The 18,643-nt window shown below is 30.6% G+C and overlaps 3 protein-coding genes across 3 annotated transcripts; 1 reads left to right on the top strand and 2 right to left on the bottom strand.

Moving 5' to 3' along the window:
• The first annotated feature begins 4,254 nt into the window (after window positions 1-4,254).
• On the top strand, window positions 4,255-5,293 carry LOC106771422. Its single transcript, XM_014657396.2, has one exon. It carries the CDS (start codon window positions 4,577-4,579, stop codon window positions 5,096-5,098), a length of 522 nt encoding a protein of 173 aa, XP_014512882.1. The 5' UTR covers window positions 4,255-4,576; the 3' UTR covers window positions 5,099-5,293.
• Window positions 5,294-6,125: 832 nt separating this feature from the next.
• On the bottom strand, window positions 6,126-6,507 carry LOC111242374 (alanine and glycine-rich protein-like). Its single transcript, XM_022785349.1, has one exon. It carries the CDS (start codon window positions 6,351-6,353, stop codon window positions 6,126-6,128), a length of 228 nt encoding a protein of 75 aa, XP_022641070.1. The 5' UTR covers window positions 6,354-6,507.
• Window positions 6,508-12,434: 5,927 nt separating this feature from the next.
• On the bottom strand, window positions 12,435-17,199 carry LOC106772499 (repressor of RNA polymerase III transcription MAF1 homolog). The gene is made up of 11 exons (XM_014658927.2): window positions 17,031-17,199; window positions 16,718-16,826; window positions 16,557-16,627; window positions 16,428-16,477; window positions 15,905-15,978; window positions 15,751-15,813; window positions 15,336-15,423; window positions 13,265-13,327; window positions 13,115-13,194; window positions 12,929-13,000; window positions 12,435-12,843 (listed from the first exon to the last, which is right to left on the bottom strand). Exons 2-11 carry the CDS (start codon window positions 16,747-16,749, stop codon window positions 12,762-12,764), a joined length of 675 nt encoding a protein of 224 aa, XP_014514413.1. The 5' UTR covers window positions 16,750-16,826; window positions 17,031-17,199; the 3' UTR covers window positions 12,435-12,761.
• Window positions 17,200-18,643: the final 1,444 nt, after the last annotated feature.

The raw sequence follows: 18,643 nt of genomic DNA, 5'->3' as shown, positions 1-18,643 counted from the left end.
CAAATTTGAATACTATAAATTAAATCACTAACCCTTATCGTATTATATTGTATTATGAATTCTAATATAGACGAGATCTCTTTAATTAAAAAAAAAAATCATTTCTGATTATTTACAATGATTTTTAATAAAGGTAAATTATATTGAGAGTTTATAATATATATATATATATATATATATATATATATATATATTTTGTTGTGTTAAGATTATGTGAAGTAAAACATTTTTACATGATGATAGTATTATATGGGTTAGACGGTCATAACATCACTTTTTCAACCAAGCATGTCGGATGGTTATGAAAATTAAAACGCGATTAAACTAATCGAATATGGTAGAAATCTTGATTCAAACGGGACGGTCAAAGATGAATGTCTGGTGTGAGTCAATCTCATACTTATGACGAAAACTATAAATACAAATTAAAAGTAAGAGATAGGTAATTCACATTTAGTACACATTAATTACAATTATCTAATTGACTTTGGCATGAATCAGTAGTTTCTGCAGGAGAAATTATGTAAGTGTTAGAAGTAATTCAATCCTACATTTGAAATACTAGTTGGATAGAATAATTAAGACAATGGCTGGGTGGGGAGTTAAAAAGGGCAAAGATGATTATCTTGATTGTTGCCTTTGCACATATGTTTGGTGAGTGATTGTTCAGTGTGGGACTTATCAAAGTGAGACAAATACAGCTGACATACACTGGAACCAGAAAGCTTGTCTTCCATTTATGCCATGCACTTCAAAACTCTTCTATCCATATCTCTTCAAATATTAAATAGCCAGCACATGAATAGGAACACGAAAATGTATAAAAGCACTCATTAATGCAGGGAAAAAAAAAGTGGACAAAAGCATCATGGAAACAATACAAATCATGGATTGTCTGATTATGACTATGCAAGTATGACAGGACAGCAGCAACTATGCTAACAATGTGACAACACTAACCAAGCAATAGATCATGAATAAAACAATTGCAACACTTGATACATGTTCCATCAACAGACTATTCAAGCAATGTAATTACCATGCAAGTTACAGGAGAAGTTGTGGTTCTGTGTTTGTTAGAAGAAGTTGTGTTTCTGTTTGTTAGAAGTGGGTTTTAGACCTAACTCAACTCCACAAAATCAATTTGTAAAATGAGGATAACACCTCACTTATATATTATAAATTGGCCTAATATCTAGTCGATGTGGGATTTTCAATATTCTGTATAAAAAATACAAAACCAGAGAACGAGACTACAGAAGAGCAAAGATCATTATCAAAACATTTCTACATACTTTTCTTTCGTGCCACTAAACGTTGCTTTATTTTAATTTCCTCTGATTCTCCCAACGAAACCAAAAGTTTGTATGCATCACTTTTGAGGGTCGTTTATTTATTTATATAGAGAATATAAAAGGTGTTGTAATAAAATATATTACATGAATGTATAATTTTAAAATACATTAAAATTTAAAATTTTTATGATCGTGACAGCTAAAATTAAAGAATTTTAAATTTTAAATAAAAAGAAAAAAAATTAAAATTTCCAATTTCATCTTTTTTAAATCTGTTTCTTTAATTCAACCTGAACTTGATTAGGATGACATGGCTCAATTGTCATTATTAACACAAGGTTGTTGTCAAAATGAACAATTTTAAGTTAAAGCTCGACTTTTGTTATTTTTGTTGAGACATGTTAGTGTTATTTTTTTACATGAAAATGATACGGTTTTGGATAAGTTACCTTTAACCATCTCAAGTGCTTTTAAGGACAAAGATGTCAAATACAAATATTTTTAGATGAGGTAATCTTGACTAGCATTAATGAAGATTTTCTTAATTAACATTGATAATATATTTTTTATTAATGTCATTTAGAATTTGTTTATCCAAACCAATGAGTTTTTTCTTTTTAAAAATATAAGACAATATATATACTTCAAAATCATTTGTTGATTGACAACTTTATAATTGTTTTATTGTTAAGACAAAACTATTTCTCAATATAAAAGTTATTTTTATTAATGTCGGTAAAGTTAGTTAGATGGATGAGAATTTAACTTTTTTATTAACAATTATAATAAATTACTTATTATTGATACTTATAGAAATTTAATTCAATAGATATATCTTGTCTTTTCAGTGGTATTTTTGTATATAGTAATAATTGAAATACTCTGTTGAAATTAAAAAAAAAATTACATCTAACCAGAATATGTAAAAATTAAATAATTTGAAATAAGAAAAAATTAAGTTTATAATTTTTCTGAAAAATTATAAATTTCCTTTTAAAGAACAATTTAAGTTATTTGAGAGCATGTTATACATTGATGGTGATGTGATGTGTTTTTGTTTGTGAAGAGAAATGAGTTGTTGACAAACTAACCATAACGAAACCTAGTTTTCTGGTTGACGTCTTCTAATGGAAATTGCTTTGCAACTGCACTCTTTTAACTAACTCATTTATTACAAAAATAAATCTAACTTCAAATTTGTTTTCTTTAGACTCCTGCCTGTCTGCCTAATTTTATTTCATTATCATAAACAACATTTAAATTAAATCCAACTAAGTAAAATATTTCAAAATTAAAAAGAAATCAGTTATCACCCTAAATTTGAAAAGCCAAATAAATTTATTAGATAAAATCCATACTCTTAATATTAAAATATTAATGATCACGCGTACAATATTCAAGACTAAGTGAAGAAAAAACAAAGGAGTCTGAATTCCGCACTTTACGAAATTGTTTCACACTTGTTTACCTCATTTACTCATATTCTCACATCTTTATAGAAAAATGTCGGCATAGTTACCATGCGTTTCTTAACATTTTCAGTGTGTGTATATATATATATATATATATATATATATATATATATATAATTTAAAATAAAAAATAAAAGATAATTATTAAAAATCTTGATTGGTAAAATTATTAGTTTTTATTTTTTTTTTAATTTTAAAAAATAATTACAATTTATTTTATTTTTTATTTTAAAAAATAATTACCTTTTAAAAAATATAATGGTTTAGTGTTTATAGAACAGTCTGGGTTAAAAAAATAACTACCTTTTATTTTATTTTTTATTTTAAAAAACAACTACCTTTACAAAATATATAATAAAAGCTTAGACGTGGACCAATCAGGATTTTTAATAACTACCTTTTATTTTTTTATTTTAAATTAAATTTTAAAATTATTAAAATACCCTTGAAGTTAAAGTTGGTTTTCTTTTCTAATAGGGACATTTTTGTAACCTAAAACTTGGTACACTTTGCTAAAATGTACTAACTGAAAAAACCCCCTTACGTAAATTAGCAAACCCCATATATATATATATATATATATATATATATACACAGAGAGAGACACACACACTTTATCTTCATATGAACTAACCAAACAAGACAAATCAATAGGATGACTGACCAAATGACATGTCATCTACTAAACATTGGTTAGCGTACACACCGTCCAGTTATAAAAAGAGGAAGATCGAACAAGCAATCTATAACATTAATAATTCTTAAACATCATCTTTAATCAAGATTATTAGTAAATATTTTTCAACCGGTAACGGATTGAAATTAAGGTTTTTTTAATCTTAAAGTGTATTTTAAAACCTATAAATAAGAGTCAAAGGTAAGTAATTGTACTTACAAATTTAAAATTTTGGTGTGACTTCCAATCAAATTAATTACTAACTTAAACATTATAGTGCATTTGACAGGTACAAAGATCTTTAACTAATGACTAAAATTGTGAAAAAGTACTTTATGGAAATTCTAAACTCTAGACCCAAAACAATAATTAAACAGCTACTATTTTAAGAGCTAAAAATCTAAAATTCATATATATTTTAAAGTGTTTTTCACCTTCAAACTTTAAAAGTAAATAAATAAAATTTTCTAACTCAATTACATAAAATTTTTATGTATTAAATTATATTTCTAATAATGTTTGAATTACTTATACAGTTTAAGACATAATTCAAATATCAATCAAAAACATCGTTTAAGGTTTAATATATAAAAATAGTTAACATTATCAAATTAAAAAATTATATCCACTTTTAAAAAAAGTAAAAAATTAAAATATATCAAAATTTAAAGTAAACATAATTAAATTTAAAAATTAGAAACATATATATTTATCTCTTTCAAACACATTGATTAAAAAATAGAAAAGTTTTTGGAGAAGAAGAGAGGGGTGGATCCCACAGGTGTTAGTGAGACAGCCATAAAGTTAAAGTATTATATCTCCAATTTGGCCAACACAACACCAATGTTCCTTCTCACTGCCTTTCTTTCAAACCAACGCGCATTCTCAACTCTCATCCACCCAACACTCGTCAACACATCTTACACGCACACCATATAATTCACATAAACAACCACGTGAATATGTCATACTAATACTATTAACCTAATACTTTTATTCCTTCTTTGACTTTTCTCCCTCTCTCTCTATATATATATATATACCACAACACACTTCAAACACACCCACAAAACAAACCTTCCTTCTTCGATTCTCTCCAACGTTAAAATCCTTCTCTTTATCAACTCCACGTGATGGGCAACTACGTTTCATGCACCTTGGCGCCTCCTCTCATGAAGAACTCCAAGGCCACCAGAGTCATCATTCCCACCGGCGAAGTCAAGCAATTCAGGGAGATTACCAAGGCGGCGGAACTCATGCTTGAACACCCCACTTACTTTCTCGTCAATTCTCGTTCTCTTCATATTGGTCGAAGGTTTTCTGCTCTCGCCGCCGACGAAGACTTGGACTTTGGGAACGTCTACATCTTCTTCCCAATGAGGAGACTGAACTCGGTTGTCACCGCCGCCGACATGGCGGTGCTTTTCTTGGCGGCTAACTCCGCCGCCAAGAGACTGTCCCGCGGAAAGACGCGCGTTCTTCCTGACAACGGCGGTGGAGAAGTGGAGAAAAACTCAGATGCAGAAAGAGAAGTTGAGATTCCAAGGTTGAGTTTGGAAGGAGTGGATTCAGGGTTTCAGTATAGGTTAAATTGTTGTAGGTCAAGAAAGCCTGCTTTGGAAACTATATCGGAGGAACCGGCTAGGTTAAGGTGATTCGAGAAACTTGGTTATGCATCAGAATTTTTTTTTCAACACTCGAAAAGAAAAACTAGCTGAGGTGGAGCAGCCATATATATATAGATATAGCATCAAGTTTGTACAAAACATTCATATACTAAGAAATTTGTTTGTGATACATTGACTATTCATTTATTTTTTGTTACAATGAATAAACTCAAATTAATTTAATGGGGACTGATATTTAGTGACTTTTACCTAATTTATGTTTTTGTTTTCTTATAAAATATTGAAGCGAGTGAAAGCAACTGTTTGAAAAGTGAAATGTTCCACAATTTGTCCATTCGTGACTAACGCGTGGACTAGCTGGTACAGGATCTGTGAATGGCCAAATTCAAAACAACTATGGTTTCCATCTTCTGGAAATACCTCTGTCCCTTTCCGAATAATTTTCTTTAACACTGATTATGGATTTGAAAATTTATTTTTATACTTTCATATTTAATTATAGTTTTTTTCGCCCATTATTAAATTTTCCTGAAGATTAAACATTTCATATATATGAAAATAGATTTTTGTGGAAGGTTGAAGCGGTCTGATAAAGTATATATTTTAATTAAAATATTTATATTTAATTTAATTGAATACTGCTGTGGGTGTGTTTATAATATTATTAGGTTTTGAAATTTGTTTTAAATTAAAGGTTTAATAGCCAATTTAGTCCCCACTTTGTGGATGTGTTAGATTGGTCAGTTGTGTCACATCATCATCCATTAATTTCGTGAACTTATATTTAACAGAAGGAACCAATCTGATCCACCATTTTAAAAGTTAGGACTAATTTAAAACACTTTTACAACGAGGGATTAAATTGAGATTTTTTAACCAAAATGATGACTAAATTGGCTATTAAACCTAAATTAAACAACTTGAAGCAATATCAGTTTTTCAAATAAAAAACTCAATTGATAAATAGAAATATAAAATAGGTGCTTTTATTTATAGTGATAAAGGTGACATAATGAGCACAAGAGTTAGAGCTTGAGCATTTGATAAAATAGAACTACTTGTTTGGCTTTGATGCAGCATGCAGGTCATTGAAGTATGCCTTAGGATTGCTCTCAAATGCTTCTCTTGAGATGGAACTTCCATCACCACCAGGGGCCTTCATATTTCCTCCTGAACCACCACCGCCGCTTGAATTTCCTCCGCCGCTATCTTTTCCAACACTGCCTCCCTTGCCACTATCGCCTCCCTTGCCGGCACTGTCTCCACCGTCCTGGCCACCCATCTTTCAAATGGTCACTTGCTTAAGTTGCTGATAGTAGAGAAGATTTTTAATATCTCGACAGTGTGCAATGCAATCTCATTTGATTAGCTATTTATAGAAGAGAAAAATGGAAATCTCTGTTCAAAGGAATTAATGATAATTAAAATTCTGCTGTTATTCCCAACGAATGCATGGATTCAAGAATTGAACTTGGAAATTTTTCAAATGCGTATAACCGTAACTGTTAGTTTCAATGGTACCGTTAGACATGGTTTTCCCAATGCGTATAATGAATTACAGAGGAAGTGACCATTATATATATATATATATATATATATATATATATATATATACTTGCAATAGATCCATTATATCATGATTTAAGTAACTTTTTCTATAGATGTGTGAACTTAAAAAAAAAATCACACTATTCTTTTATTTGTTTGAGGTTGAGAAGAAAATACTTAATTATAATTCTTAAGAAGAAAAATGATGCTAAAAATACATTACTTTGATTAGTAATAGTACGTAGTTTAACTATTTTTTATTTATAAACTAATGTAAAACTATTATATATTGTATTTTCATTAACATATAACCACTTAATTCTGAAAATACTTTACTACATTAAAACTACTTGGACTGATATTTAATTTTTTTTTTTTGCTTTTATAACATTTTATAGTAGTACATATCAAAACAATTTTACACTTATTAATGGATTAATTTAAATTATTCACAATAGTGTTTTTATATATTTTAGGATAGATAACTATTTTGATTTATTAAATTTTTATATGCTATGTAATAGTATATTCAATAAAAAAAATTAATAAAATATGTTTTTGAAATTCTAAAATATTCAATAAAAAAGAACAATATTGTTTTCAGAATTGAAATAGACAAAGAAAGAATGAAACATATGTTTATAGAAGAGATGGTAAATCTATGTTAAATATTTAAATAAAGGCATATATTCTTGAAATGGGAAGCATGAAACACATTGGGAAAACCATATGTCTAACGGTGCCATCGAAACTAACAGTTACGGTTAAATGCATTTGAAAATTTTCCAAGTTCAATTCTTGAATCCGTGCATTCATTTAATTAGCTCTACACTATCGTTAACTGCGACAAAGAAAACATTAATTCCTTTGAACAGAGATTTTCATTTTTCTCTTCTATAAATAGCTAATCAAATAATCAAATATTATACTTTCTACTAAAAAATTATAATTTTTATTTTACCAATAATCTTTGGTTTTAGTGTACTATGTTTACATATCCTTATGCTGAAAAAAAAAAAACTTTAGTTGCATTTAAAATGGCATTACGTTGACTAACTAATTTTTTTAAAAGATGCTGTAATTATTTATATTTTATTAATTATATAAAAGTATTAACCTTTGTGAATTGTTTGACTATTTATGCAGATATATTTAGATGCATTAATTAAAAAAAAAAAGCAATTTTTCAGTTGACTCCTAAAGAATTTGAGAATTCCAGTTGTTAGGATAAGTTTTGTTTAGTGGAGAAGGAGGAAATGACATGTGGCATTTGAGTCACTTTTCATACGTGGCTGCCTCATCAATATCGAATAAAACAAATCAAAGACTAATCATGATTTTATCTTATTAACACACGATAGTTTTAGATTTATTGTTTAGGTATAATTAAATAAAAATAATTAAGGTGATTAAGATGTAATTAAGGGAAAAAATGAAGGAATTATTTTTCGCAAACTGTTGAAAAGTCATAAGCCAAAAATGACATGTACCCACCTTTGCTGGCAGATATGTCACACCCAATCCCATGATGCCAAATACATACCATACCTATAATTTTATATATACAAAAGTTAAATTACTCACTTCAAAAAGCTTTATTTCTTATAAATAAAATATACTTAAAACTTATCTCTATTCATCTTTATATAAAATATACCAGATAAAGTAACAATTATATTTAGAAATTGCAAATTGTTAAGATGTTAAATAAGATGTATATAAGTTCATTCATTTTTTTAAAAAAATTTAACATGCACCCTTCAAAAACCAAATCACAGTTTGATAAGAATTCATGAAATAAAATTTTGCACTTTCTAATCCTGTTATGATTATGCAGACTGCTATTTTCACAGACAGCACCTATTTAGCACTCATTTTTTAAAAAATAAAAAATTGGTATATTAAACATATTAAAAGTGTATGAAATAACTCACGTAATCAGTTTTAAATAATAAGTACATTATTAATACCTTAATATGAACATTAGAAATTAATAGAATTCATTATCAGCATAACGTTATAGTTAAATAAGTAAACTACAATTTTGAATTTAGTACTTTAGAAGTAATCATTATATGAGAAAAATCTTGCCAAAAATAATGGATCAAACTCCAACAAAAGTCATCTACTGGTTATATTATTCAAAAGAAAAAATCTCAATCTTGCTATCTCCATAAATAGAAAAAAAGTTTCTCAGACTTAACCAATAAACAAACACAATTTATACATAGAATACTTCAAACTATTTTACAAATCCATCAGCAGAAAACCTAAACCACATATACGTACTGCATCAATAGGTTTAATATGAACACATTCTTATATGTGATTTTACCCCTAAATCAAAGTAAATAGCTATGATGTATTGAGAAAGATGAGATGGTTCTTAATTAGAGACATGATATGCATATATAAGGAGGGAGAGAAGGAAGATGATAAGAGAACCAAGGAGAAAGACAAGGCCAATTGCACCACATGCCAAACCTATAACCTCTGCAGATTCTGTTATCATACAATTTTTCTTGTACTTATGCTCATAACCATGCTTGTAATTCCATTCAACTCTCTTTATCAGGCTCTCTTTCTTTCGCACTTGTTCAATTCTTTCCCTTAGGATTCTCAGGTTTGCATCGACAATGTTTGCTCGCTTCTCTGCCAACAAAAACAACAACATAAATTAATAAAAGAACTGCATTATAGTACAATAGTTGTAACAACCATGATGTTGGGACAGTGAAAAGGTATTGAAATCACATAGAAAAAAAACACAAAGAAGAAATTAATTAAGGTATTGATGAGAGTGAATAATGTTGTTAATCTGTATTACCATTGTCATGACTAAAGCTTTGGCATGTTATTTTGGGGTGTTTGAAGGGTTTATGGCAGCTAAAAGCATGGTTTAAGGTGCAGAAAGATGACAGAGAGTAAGTCATGAGGTTGAGCTGAGTTTTTCTTTTCATTCTTCTGATTTATAAAGGGCTGATTGACAATAGAATAACAATTTATTTGAAAATATATGATTCTTTTTCAGCTGCCATCGTGACGTGCCTTTAATTAAATATTAAAATAAGAAATTAAGAAAGAAAATAATAAGAAAGTAGCAGGACATGTGTATTGCTGAGAGGACTTACACTTGCCAACATGTCGATCAATATTTTGCATTACAACAGAAACAGATCACTGAGATGAGATCTGATGCTACATGTCAATGTCGCTTTTCTTTAGGTAATAATAAATTAATAACATGTATTTAGGGCTTAATTATTTTATTTCAAAATTTGATTCAAATATATATATGAATCTCAAATGTTAGCATAACAAAAGGATTATATGTTAAGATTTTTCTTACTAATGCCAAAGAGATATATTGGACTTTTTTTAAGTGGAATTGTATCTCAGAAATATTAGGCTTTGTACATTTTTTTATGTTTTACCTTAATTTTTAAAGATGATTTTTATTTGTGAAAACAAATATTCAAAATTGTTTATCTTCACAAAACTCATTGATATTCTCCTATTCCCATTACTAGTATTCTCATTATAATATAACTAGTTAGATTTCACTATGACTAATGTTTTTTTTTTCTATTACTAATATTATTATTATTTCAACCAGCATATCAATATCTAGATTACGATATTTTTCTTTGGTGATGCTTATCCAAATAGATCAACACCACGACTTCTTAATAAGTTTCAATCAAAAAATATTTTATTAAATTTTTTAAGATAATTTATTAAACTTTTTAATAGCTAAATATATTTTTAACTTAAAAAGTTAAAAACAGAATTGAAATTCATCTATATTTCAAATTTTGATAGATTTTCATCTTTTAATTTTAAAAATAATGGATATATTTTTTATAACGCAATGCCATTAATTTTATTTTTTTTGTTTTGTTTGTTAAGTAATATTATAACATTTAAATTGAAATGTCTCAACTTAGACATTAACCCGAAATATATTCCAAAATTGAGTATTTCTTTTTTTCTTCGGCATAGATTTGTGGGCCACCATGGCATGAGTGAAAGTTTCATCCCTACTAAAAAGAAGACGATGGCGTATAATAGTAAAAGTGAATATTTTATCGAAAATGATATTTTAACACCTTTTTTTACACCATTTTGACACTGCACACGTGTCAAAATGTGGTTGGACGATTTCAAATTAAATAAACAAACTTTGGTTTTTCTCTTCCAAATATATTTCTGCCTCAACCTTTTTAATTTGAAATCATCCAATCACATTTTGACACGTGTGCAATATCAAAATGGTGTAAAAAAAAATGGTGTTAAAATATCATTTTCCATATTTTATATAAAGAACGTAGCTTTTTTTACTCCTAGTGTTCCACTTTTGCGATCTAATTTCAAAAAGAAAGATACAATAATATTCTATACAAGCCTAGTTTCACTCATTCAATAAAGAAGATACACGCAGACACAAAGCAACAACCATTTTTCTAATCTTATTTATTTAATAATCATTACTTCTATTTAACAATGCATTAGTAGTGTCAATTACATACCCTATCACTCATTCTCTCTTATCAACTTTTCCTTCCTTTAACATAGACCAGAAAAGAAGTTGATAATTTAGTTAAGTTTTCCAATAGATGGGAAGATAAAATTGGGAAAATTTTGCAACAGTAACACTAACCACTAACCATGCGAATTCCATTTAGAGGAAGGCACAATCATCCTATAAGATTCAGTTTAAGTCTGATTAGTTGGCAAAAGAACAGCCAGTGTCACCCAACAACGTCTCTCTCCATCAGATTCCTTCACAAATTCACAATCCTTTAATGTATAAAAGTGGTGGGGAATGATCATAAAACCTCCCTTCTTATTTTCAAATGATTCTGTAAAAGGTCACAAAACAAAACAATGTATCATTGTTAAATATTCTTTGTTTTTCCCCCCCTCCACTTAAGCTAATTAGTCTGATGGACACGTATACCTCCATTAATGGACCTTTTTCTCTCTCTCATTAACTAATGTAACTAAACAAGTAAAGCAATATTAGAATACACAGAATATAGAACTTTATGATTATTTTGATGGATAATAGTTCGATAATAAACTGAGTTATTTATACAAGATTTCTAGTGCTGGTTATTTTATTTCTCACTTGACTATAGCGAAGATGTGTTTCGCTAGTTAGCATTATATGTTTCTTCACTATCTAAATTCGCATATAATAATACTTTTATTCTTAAAAAAAAAAAAAAAAAAAAAAAACAAAACAATTTATCCTTCCTCATGTTGGAATAAACCCTGAAACCTTATAGGGGACAACAATTCTGTACATATTCCAATGTTAAAAAACATCACTAGAAAATATACAATGCAGAGATCATGTAATCATTTCTTTTTCATCCCTCACATCATGTCACCATTTTATAATGCCACAACCTGCCAAAATACACCCGGATTTTAAATGTATTAGGCTACTAACCCATAAATAATCTGAAGGGAAAAATTCACTTCAACAATTCTTTCCTCCCCACCTGTACCTTTGGAAGTATAATATAACATCACGAGAAAAACCAAGCTCTATTACATAATTGATAATCTAAGAATGAGTTGAGTCCCTGAACATTCAGTTGGTAAAGATTCTATTAATACAAAAATGTTCATCATATCAAGGCAAAAATAGATGAAAATAGTTAATATAACCAAACTGCACAGTGGACATTTACTCGAGCGTCAAAAATGCTGGAAACGAATCTATTGATCAACAAATTAATCTGCATCGCTCAGGCACCCTTGCCTTAACTCACCGAAAACAAATTGCGAGGAAAAGAAGCATCACTTCAGAGGAATGTAGACTAATGTCAAAAAAGACAGTTTGTTTCAATTTCAAATAAGAGTGTTTTTGCTAGTATTACACCAGGGGTGTGTCCTAACAGTGGAGGGTGATACAGATCTGAACCTACAATGTGTGCACTGGAGGAAGATACAGATGTTAAATCTACTATATGCATACGAAAAGATATACATATGTGATATCTACGACTCAAGCTCCAAAGATACAATTTTCGATTTACAGAATTACACATCTGAAACCATCATATATTACAGAACTAAACATGGGAGGATCAGAGGTCTTCATATGCTAACTGATACAGGTAGAAGTGACTCATATATCCATGTCAGTAAATATTTCTTCATCGTACTCGTTGTGCATTTCATCAACAAGCAATCCGTCAGCAATCAGGTTACTGCCACAGACAGGATTGTGTTAGGAATGAATGTAGATGCAACCAAAAGTAGATTAAGAAACAGATTTTGGAATTTCCAACTCACCTAAAACAACTGAATCGAAATGTTACTATCCGCTTAAGCTTTCTATTGTAAAATAAGAAATTGAAGGACCATCTGTAGCAAATGGAAAATGATAGTTATTGGAATAACTTATAATAAGAAAATTTATGGTAATAACAATTTTAATTTGTTATGCAATGTGGCAATATGTGGCAAACTTAAATTTACATTGCTCCACTCTCTTGTAATGGGTCTGCCTCAGAATCAGGGACGTAGCCATAAATTTCACAATCCGCTAACTTCACCACCTGCATCACAAGGTATTACATAAGTGCATATATTGATATTACTTCTATTCACTTTTTAAGGAAACCATACCTCATCAAGGGCCTTGAACAAGGTGTCCAGCAAAGAAGTACCACCAAGAGTTTCAGCCCATTCCTTCACAGACAATTCATCATCCAAAACATTAGTTAAGAAAACCACTGCAGGAGAACTAATCGTTATTATAAAGTAACATATAATAAATTTTGCAGTCTCAGTCAGAATGAGATATGTAGAATATCACTCTGCATTATTGTCAATCTCAAATGCTCTCAATCCAGGTAAATATGTGTTTTCATTATAAGGGATGGAGAATCTCAAATGCCTGGTTTTCAATCTGAGAATCTTAAGTGCCTAATGATGGAGAAATTCTAATTATAGTATAGTCAGTCAAGTCTGAGTCGAGAACCAAGCAGGTGACAACAAAACACGTGTAAAAACATAACCATATAATATAAAATTTAAAAATAAAAGTAGACAGTTACAACTTACAAAAACTGTCCAGAATATTACCGAGAGTATGTTTGAAAGTCTCCTAAGAATGGTCTCTGGAAATTGGTTTCATATTCACCACTGTTTCCAGTTATTGATTGATTAGGATTAGGAATGTAGAATTAGTGTCTGTATTTAACAAATTATGCCCTACTAAGAATTATGCTATGAAAATCTTTATTCTCTATTTTCACCATCCCTACCTAAACTTTATGTTCGCCGTTTTCTCTACATCCACAATTTCTATGTCTGACCTACACTCGGGTGTTCAATCTATTGTCATCAAACTAACAGTTGTATTTGTTGTCCTGAAAAGCTAGTTCCCATTGTCTCACAACAGGTGAAGCAAGGAAGCATCACACGCTAGATTCTACACATTCTCACCTTAAACCAATCTGGTATTTTCTATTCATTTTCTGGCATCCATTACCACATCATCTTCCCCAGTCCTCTTCAGTCAAGTAAAAACCCCTCTTGCTGCTATGTGCTGCACTCCAGTAACTGATTGAGTGGCATGGGCAGAGTTCTGCTATGTTGAACACTTCAGTCTAGTGTTTACTTCCTACTTTAATAAGGTATAAGTTACTTTCAGTTGTTTTTGCCAGTTGTAATTCTTTGTGGTGGCGACCTATAGTTTAGTTTGTGCCACGTGACTTTTTTCAAGCGTTTAGTTGGTGTGAATTCTTCCCACTACACCTCAATTGTGCATCATTGTGGTAGGTAGCCATAGTGTGGTTTGAATCAATGTTCTGAAACTCAGTTCAGACCAGGAACCAGTCATGCAGCCGGTCTGAGTTGATTTCAGAGTTGATAGCTAAGGTCGGACATGTTTCTCACCCAATAATGACATCATCAAAACAGTCGAAACTACAGCATGCTCAGTGGGTGGAAACAGTCAGTCACGTCAGAAGACTCTGTGTGGGATCAGTCTGTCATGTCTGTGTTCCCTGTGTAGTCTCTCACATCTTGCCTTTCACACTCTAAAGCTGCAGAGTCAACAATTCCACAAAAGCAAACACTTTAAAGCACCAAGACTCAAAACCCGCACCTCCAAGTAGACATAAAGCAAGCTTCTCCACTATGCCAGCTTGTCTGATTGTTATATAACACACAAATATAATATATACCATATGGAGATATTAGTCATATTATTAACCCCTTCATACTGATCAACTAACGATTCACTGGTCTGGACACCGACCCTTGCCTTACCAGGTCATTCATTAATCTTAGTTTTAAAACATTGGTATAAATGGTTTCTTCTTTGGATTTTGACACTGTTTCATAATAGGGTAAGTTAGTTCTCGATATTCTGTTTCACCTTAATATCATATTATTCAGATTCTCTCTCCCTACTTCTTTCCAACCTAAACCCTAGAAGTAATTTTAGAATTTGTAAGCACATAAGGCTACTAGGTCCAACCAAACAAGGCCAATCATACCTGGGAATCATACAAAACATGGGAATCCAATCCAAAGTAGTTATAAATACCGTCAAGTTATATACAAAATAATCTTATGCCAAAACATCAGACATGCCTATAAGATTTTCTGTATACCAAACATCAAAGGGGCAATACACATAATAAAAGAAATCTCAAAACAATATATAGACAACTATTAATAGGAGCACCTTTGAAGCTTCACACATGTAGGTATCAAAAATCTGCTTAAAACTGTCCCATGATTCTTCTGAGAAAAACTGGTGAGCTTTAACTGCACTAAAAACCATTATACGTGTATGGTATTATAGGAAAAACAAAAGTATGATCCGACATAATCGCAAAGTTAAAACAAAACAGCTCAAACACTTAAATTATCAAAAGACTTGGGAAATGGAGAGAATTGAACTCTCAGCTTCTAGAGCAACAGTTTTCTAAACTGTCTGTCAAGCCTTTTGACAACACTCCCATTGAAAAAAAAAAAAAAAGGATTATATAGTGGGTTGCCATGTCGCCAACAAAGCTGACAATAGCATTACCCATAATCCTCCTTTTTATCAACAGATAATAACAGAAATATCTATGAATCATAAGATACTTAGGTACCTGAAATCATAATCGGGATATATGTGATACAGAGTAAGAACCAGGTAAACCAATGTCTTTCGGCTGGAATAAAAGAACAAAAAATGAAAACATTTAAAAGAGACTTCAGAGCTGATTTTCACTTTCCTGAACCTATCTAGATAATAGAGGCCACCTGGTTCTGGTTAATAAGGTTTGATCCGGAGAGGATGAATCAGTGTCAGATGATTTCCCAAGATAATCAAGTATCTGAAATTGAAAAGATTGAAATGATAATAGTCCATTGAAGGGCCTATTCCATGTTTCAACATCCAAGACATTTTAACTTCAAAAGTTCTTTTCTTCCCAACGCAAGAAAAAATAACTGATTTATATCCTATCACTTCTGTACTATAATATAATAAGTTAATATATGTATTCATAAAAAAAAAAAACCATTAAGTCAGGTTTTGTGCTTGTGCATACTATTTTTTTTATTTTTTGCTTTTCGCATGATGCAAGTGAGATTTTCTAGCAATCATTCGATGTGAGCACAATTCGCTCAGATAGGAAAACATGCAATTAGCACAAAATAAAATTTATCGCACTGAATTAATTACATCATACTTCTACTCTTAACATACTCAAAACAGCTTATAGAAAAAAAGAAAAAAAAATCGAGTGAAATGAGAGATGCAATATTTATGCCATCAATCTACCTCGGTCTCCAAACTGATGGAGAGTTTTTTATCCGTTCCAGCATGTTTGCCTATGAAGAAAGAAAAGTTGATAACTATTACCCCAACCAAATGCAAACAATGAGTAAGAATTCACTTGTTACTCCTTACAACTATAAGCTTCAAGGCATCCTTTGATAGTACGTTCCCCCATGTTCAAATTATCCAAAAAATCATTAAGCCTGAAAATGTTATTACAACAACTATTATACACCAAAAGTATGCAACAAAATCCCTCAAATTTATTCAAATTCGTTTCAAGTTATAATTACCTATCTAAAGCGGCGCACTCCAAGAACTTCATGACGAATTGATCGATAATTCCAATTTCACCGATTAGAATTGAAGCGAAAGCCCTTGTTCCCGTAAACTTGACACTCCCTGCAATGTTGTAGAAATAAGAGATTGCGAACATATCTTAAAACAATTAATGTCGTTGAAGCATTAGAAATGTGCGAAACAGAGAACTACCAAAAACGTTAAATCCGTACAGGAGGTCAAAGTCAAAAGTTAGAAATTCAAAGCATCTTAGGATGAAATAAATCTGAACAAAGATTGGAACAAGAAAGACAAAAACTGAGGTACCGGAGACGGGGAAGACGATAATTGTTTGGTTTGACGATGCTTTAGATATATCACCTGCCAAATTCGTATGTTAGGGTTTGAAAATCTTGGCATAGGGAAAGTATTTAGAAGCTGTGAAATTGGAATATTCGAATTTTGATTTGGAGATTTGAGATGTGGATGAGATCGAGCCATCTCGGGAAATAAAATCTTGTGGTAGGTACGTTAGGTGAGAGAGCTAACAATAATGGGTCATGATAAGACAAATTCCCGGCCCATTATAGAGTGTTTTCTTCCTGCACCCTGTATAAATAAATTTTTCATTTTATTCTTCTTAGATTGTGTACTTTAAAAATCAAAAGTAAATTTCTAAATTATTTAATTTTTATATTGTATAATTTGGAAGTCATTTTTAATTTTCTAATTGCATAATCTAAAAATATTTTGAACTCAGAATTTAAAAAATGTAAAACAGAAATATTTTATACGGAAATGCAAGAAATAAATATATGAAAAGGTAAGAAGAAGCTATCTGAGGATAGGTGGAACAGATGAACCTTTGGGCTGGACCATTTTATAGGGTAACTGAAACCCATAAAACTTGTCTCTCTAACTGAAAAAATCAAATAATCTATAATTGATTTGTATATATTTTATCATTATAGTTATTGTTTTAGATAATTATATTAATGTTATATATATTTATAGTTATTAGTTTTGTTTTGTCAATTTTATAATATTTACTGTTTTTTCGTCCTCTAATAACCAAAAAATAAACATATTGATATAAAGCTGGGTTAAAATTTGCCATCCAATTAATTTCCTTTAATTTCTTCTATTAATGATCCGATTAATCATAGTACCTGTGGTGTATGGGGATGGTGAGGCGGAAGGGATGATTGGGTAGAGAGAGAAACTGATGGATAGAGAGAGAGATTGGTCGGGGGTGAGGGACACTGAGCGGGAACATCACAAACCACACAGCATGCAGTAGCAGGCAGATCATGGGGACGATAATTTCGGAGGCACGTGCGACAGTTACGCTTAGTGGGCGAGATATCAGGGATTATGGGTCGACGGTTGCGGATAGTTAGCAGTCCAGAGTTATGATTTGGGCCTATAAATACAAGAATAGTTAGCCATGTAAACCACTTTTGATCTAATCACTTTCACCTTGAATATTATAGTGACCTTGCTGACTTGAGCGTCAGAGTGCTAACGTGCAGGTCGCACCCGTTCAGGCGTGAAAGGAGATCGATCGGCGTATCTTGTTTGTACAATCGATTCGAGTTCTGTCTTGAAACCTACATCCGAAACAGTACCCCTATTTTTGGTCCCTTCAAACGTCTATTGGTGTGTTGGTGACACGTGAACACAAGGAAAAATCTAAACATTAGAAACAATCATGACAATACAAATTTAATTACCAAACAAAAACCACAATTCCATATTTAAATCTATAGATACAGGTAAAAGATAAATAATCGTATTTATTGTATATTTAATATTATTACATTCAAGTTCTGTACCGACAACTTGCTGACTTTAATATCGACATATACTTATAAAGAGTGGAACATACAATATTTTAAAGATCAACAAAAAAAACTTCCGAAAATTCCAATACAAAAACT

The sequence above is a fragment of the Vigna radiata genome, chromosome 8 (genome assembly GCF_000741045.1).
Source record: "Vigna radiata var. radiata cultivar VC1973A chromosome 8, Vradiata_ver6, whole genome shotgun sequence".
Classification (NCBI taxonomy): Eukaryota; Viridiplantae; Streptophyta; class Magnoliopsida; order Fabales; family Fabaceae; genus Vigna; species Vigna radiata.
The sequence above is the reverse complement of the archived record's forward strand: the minus strand, read 5'-3'. Positions and strand labels throughout refer to the sequence as shown.

Coding starts and splice junctions, on each gene's coding strand:
- LOC106771422 (XM_014657396.2), top strand. CDS start 4,577: ATGGGCAACTACGTTTCATGCACCTTGGCGCCTCCTCTCATGAAGAAC.
- LOC111242374 (XM_022785349.1), bottom strand. CDS start 6,353: ATGGGTGGCCAGGACGGTGGAGACAGTGCCGGCAAGGGAGGCGATAGT.
- LOC106772499 (XM_014658927.2), bottom strand. CDS start 16,749: ATGAAGTTCTTGGAGTGCGCCGCTTTAGATAG. Junction 13,195..13,264: donor TGTTCAAGGCCCTTGATGAG/GTATGGTTTCCT, acceptor CTTGTGATGCAG/GTGGTGAAGTTAGCGGATTG. Junction 13,001..13,114: donor TTACAAGAGAGTGGAGCAAT/GTAAATTTAAGT, acceptor CATTTGCTACAG/ATGGTCCTTCAATTTCTTAT.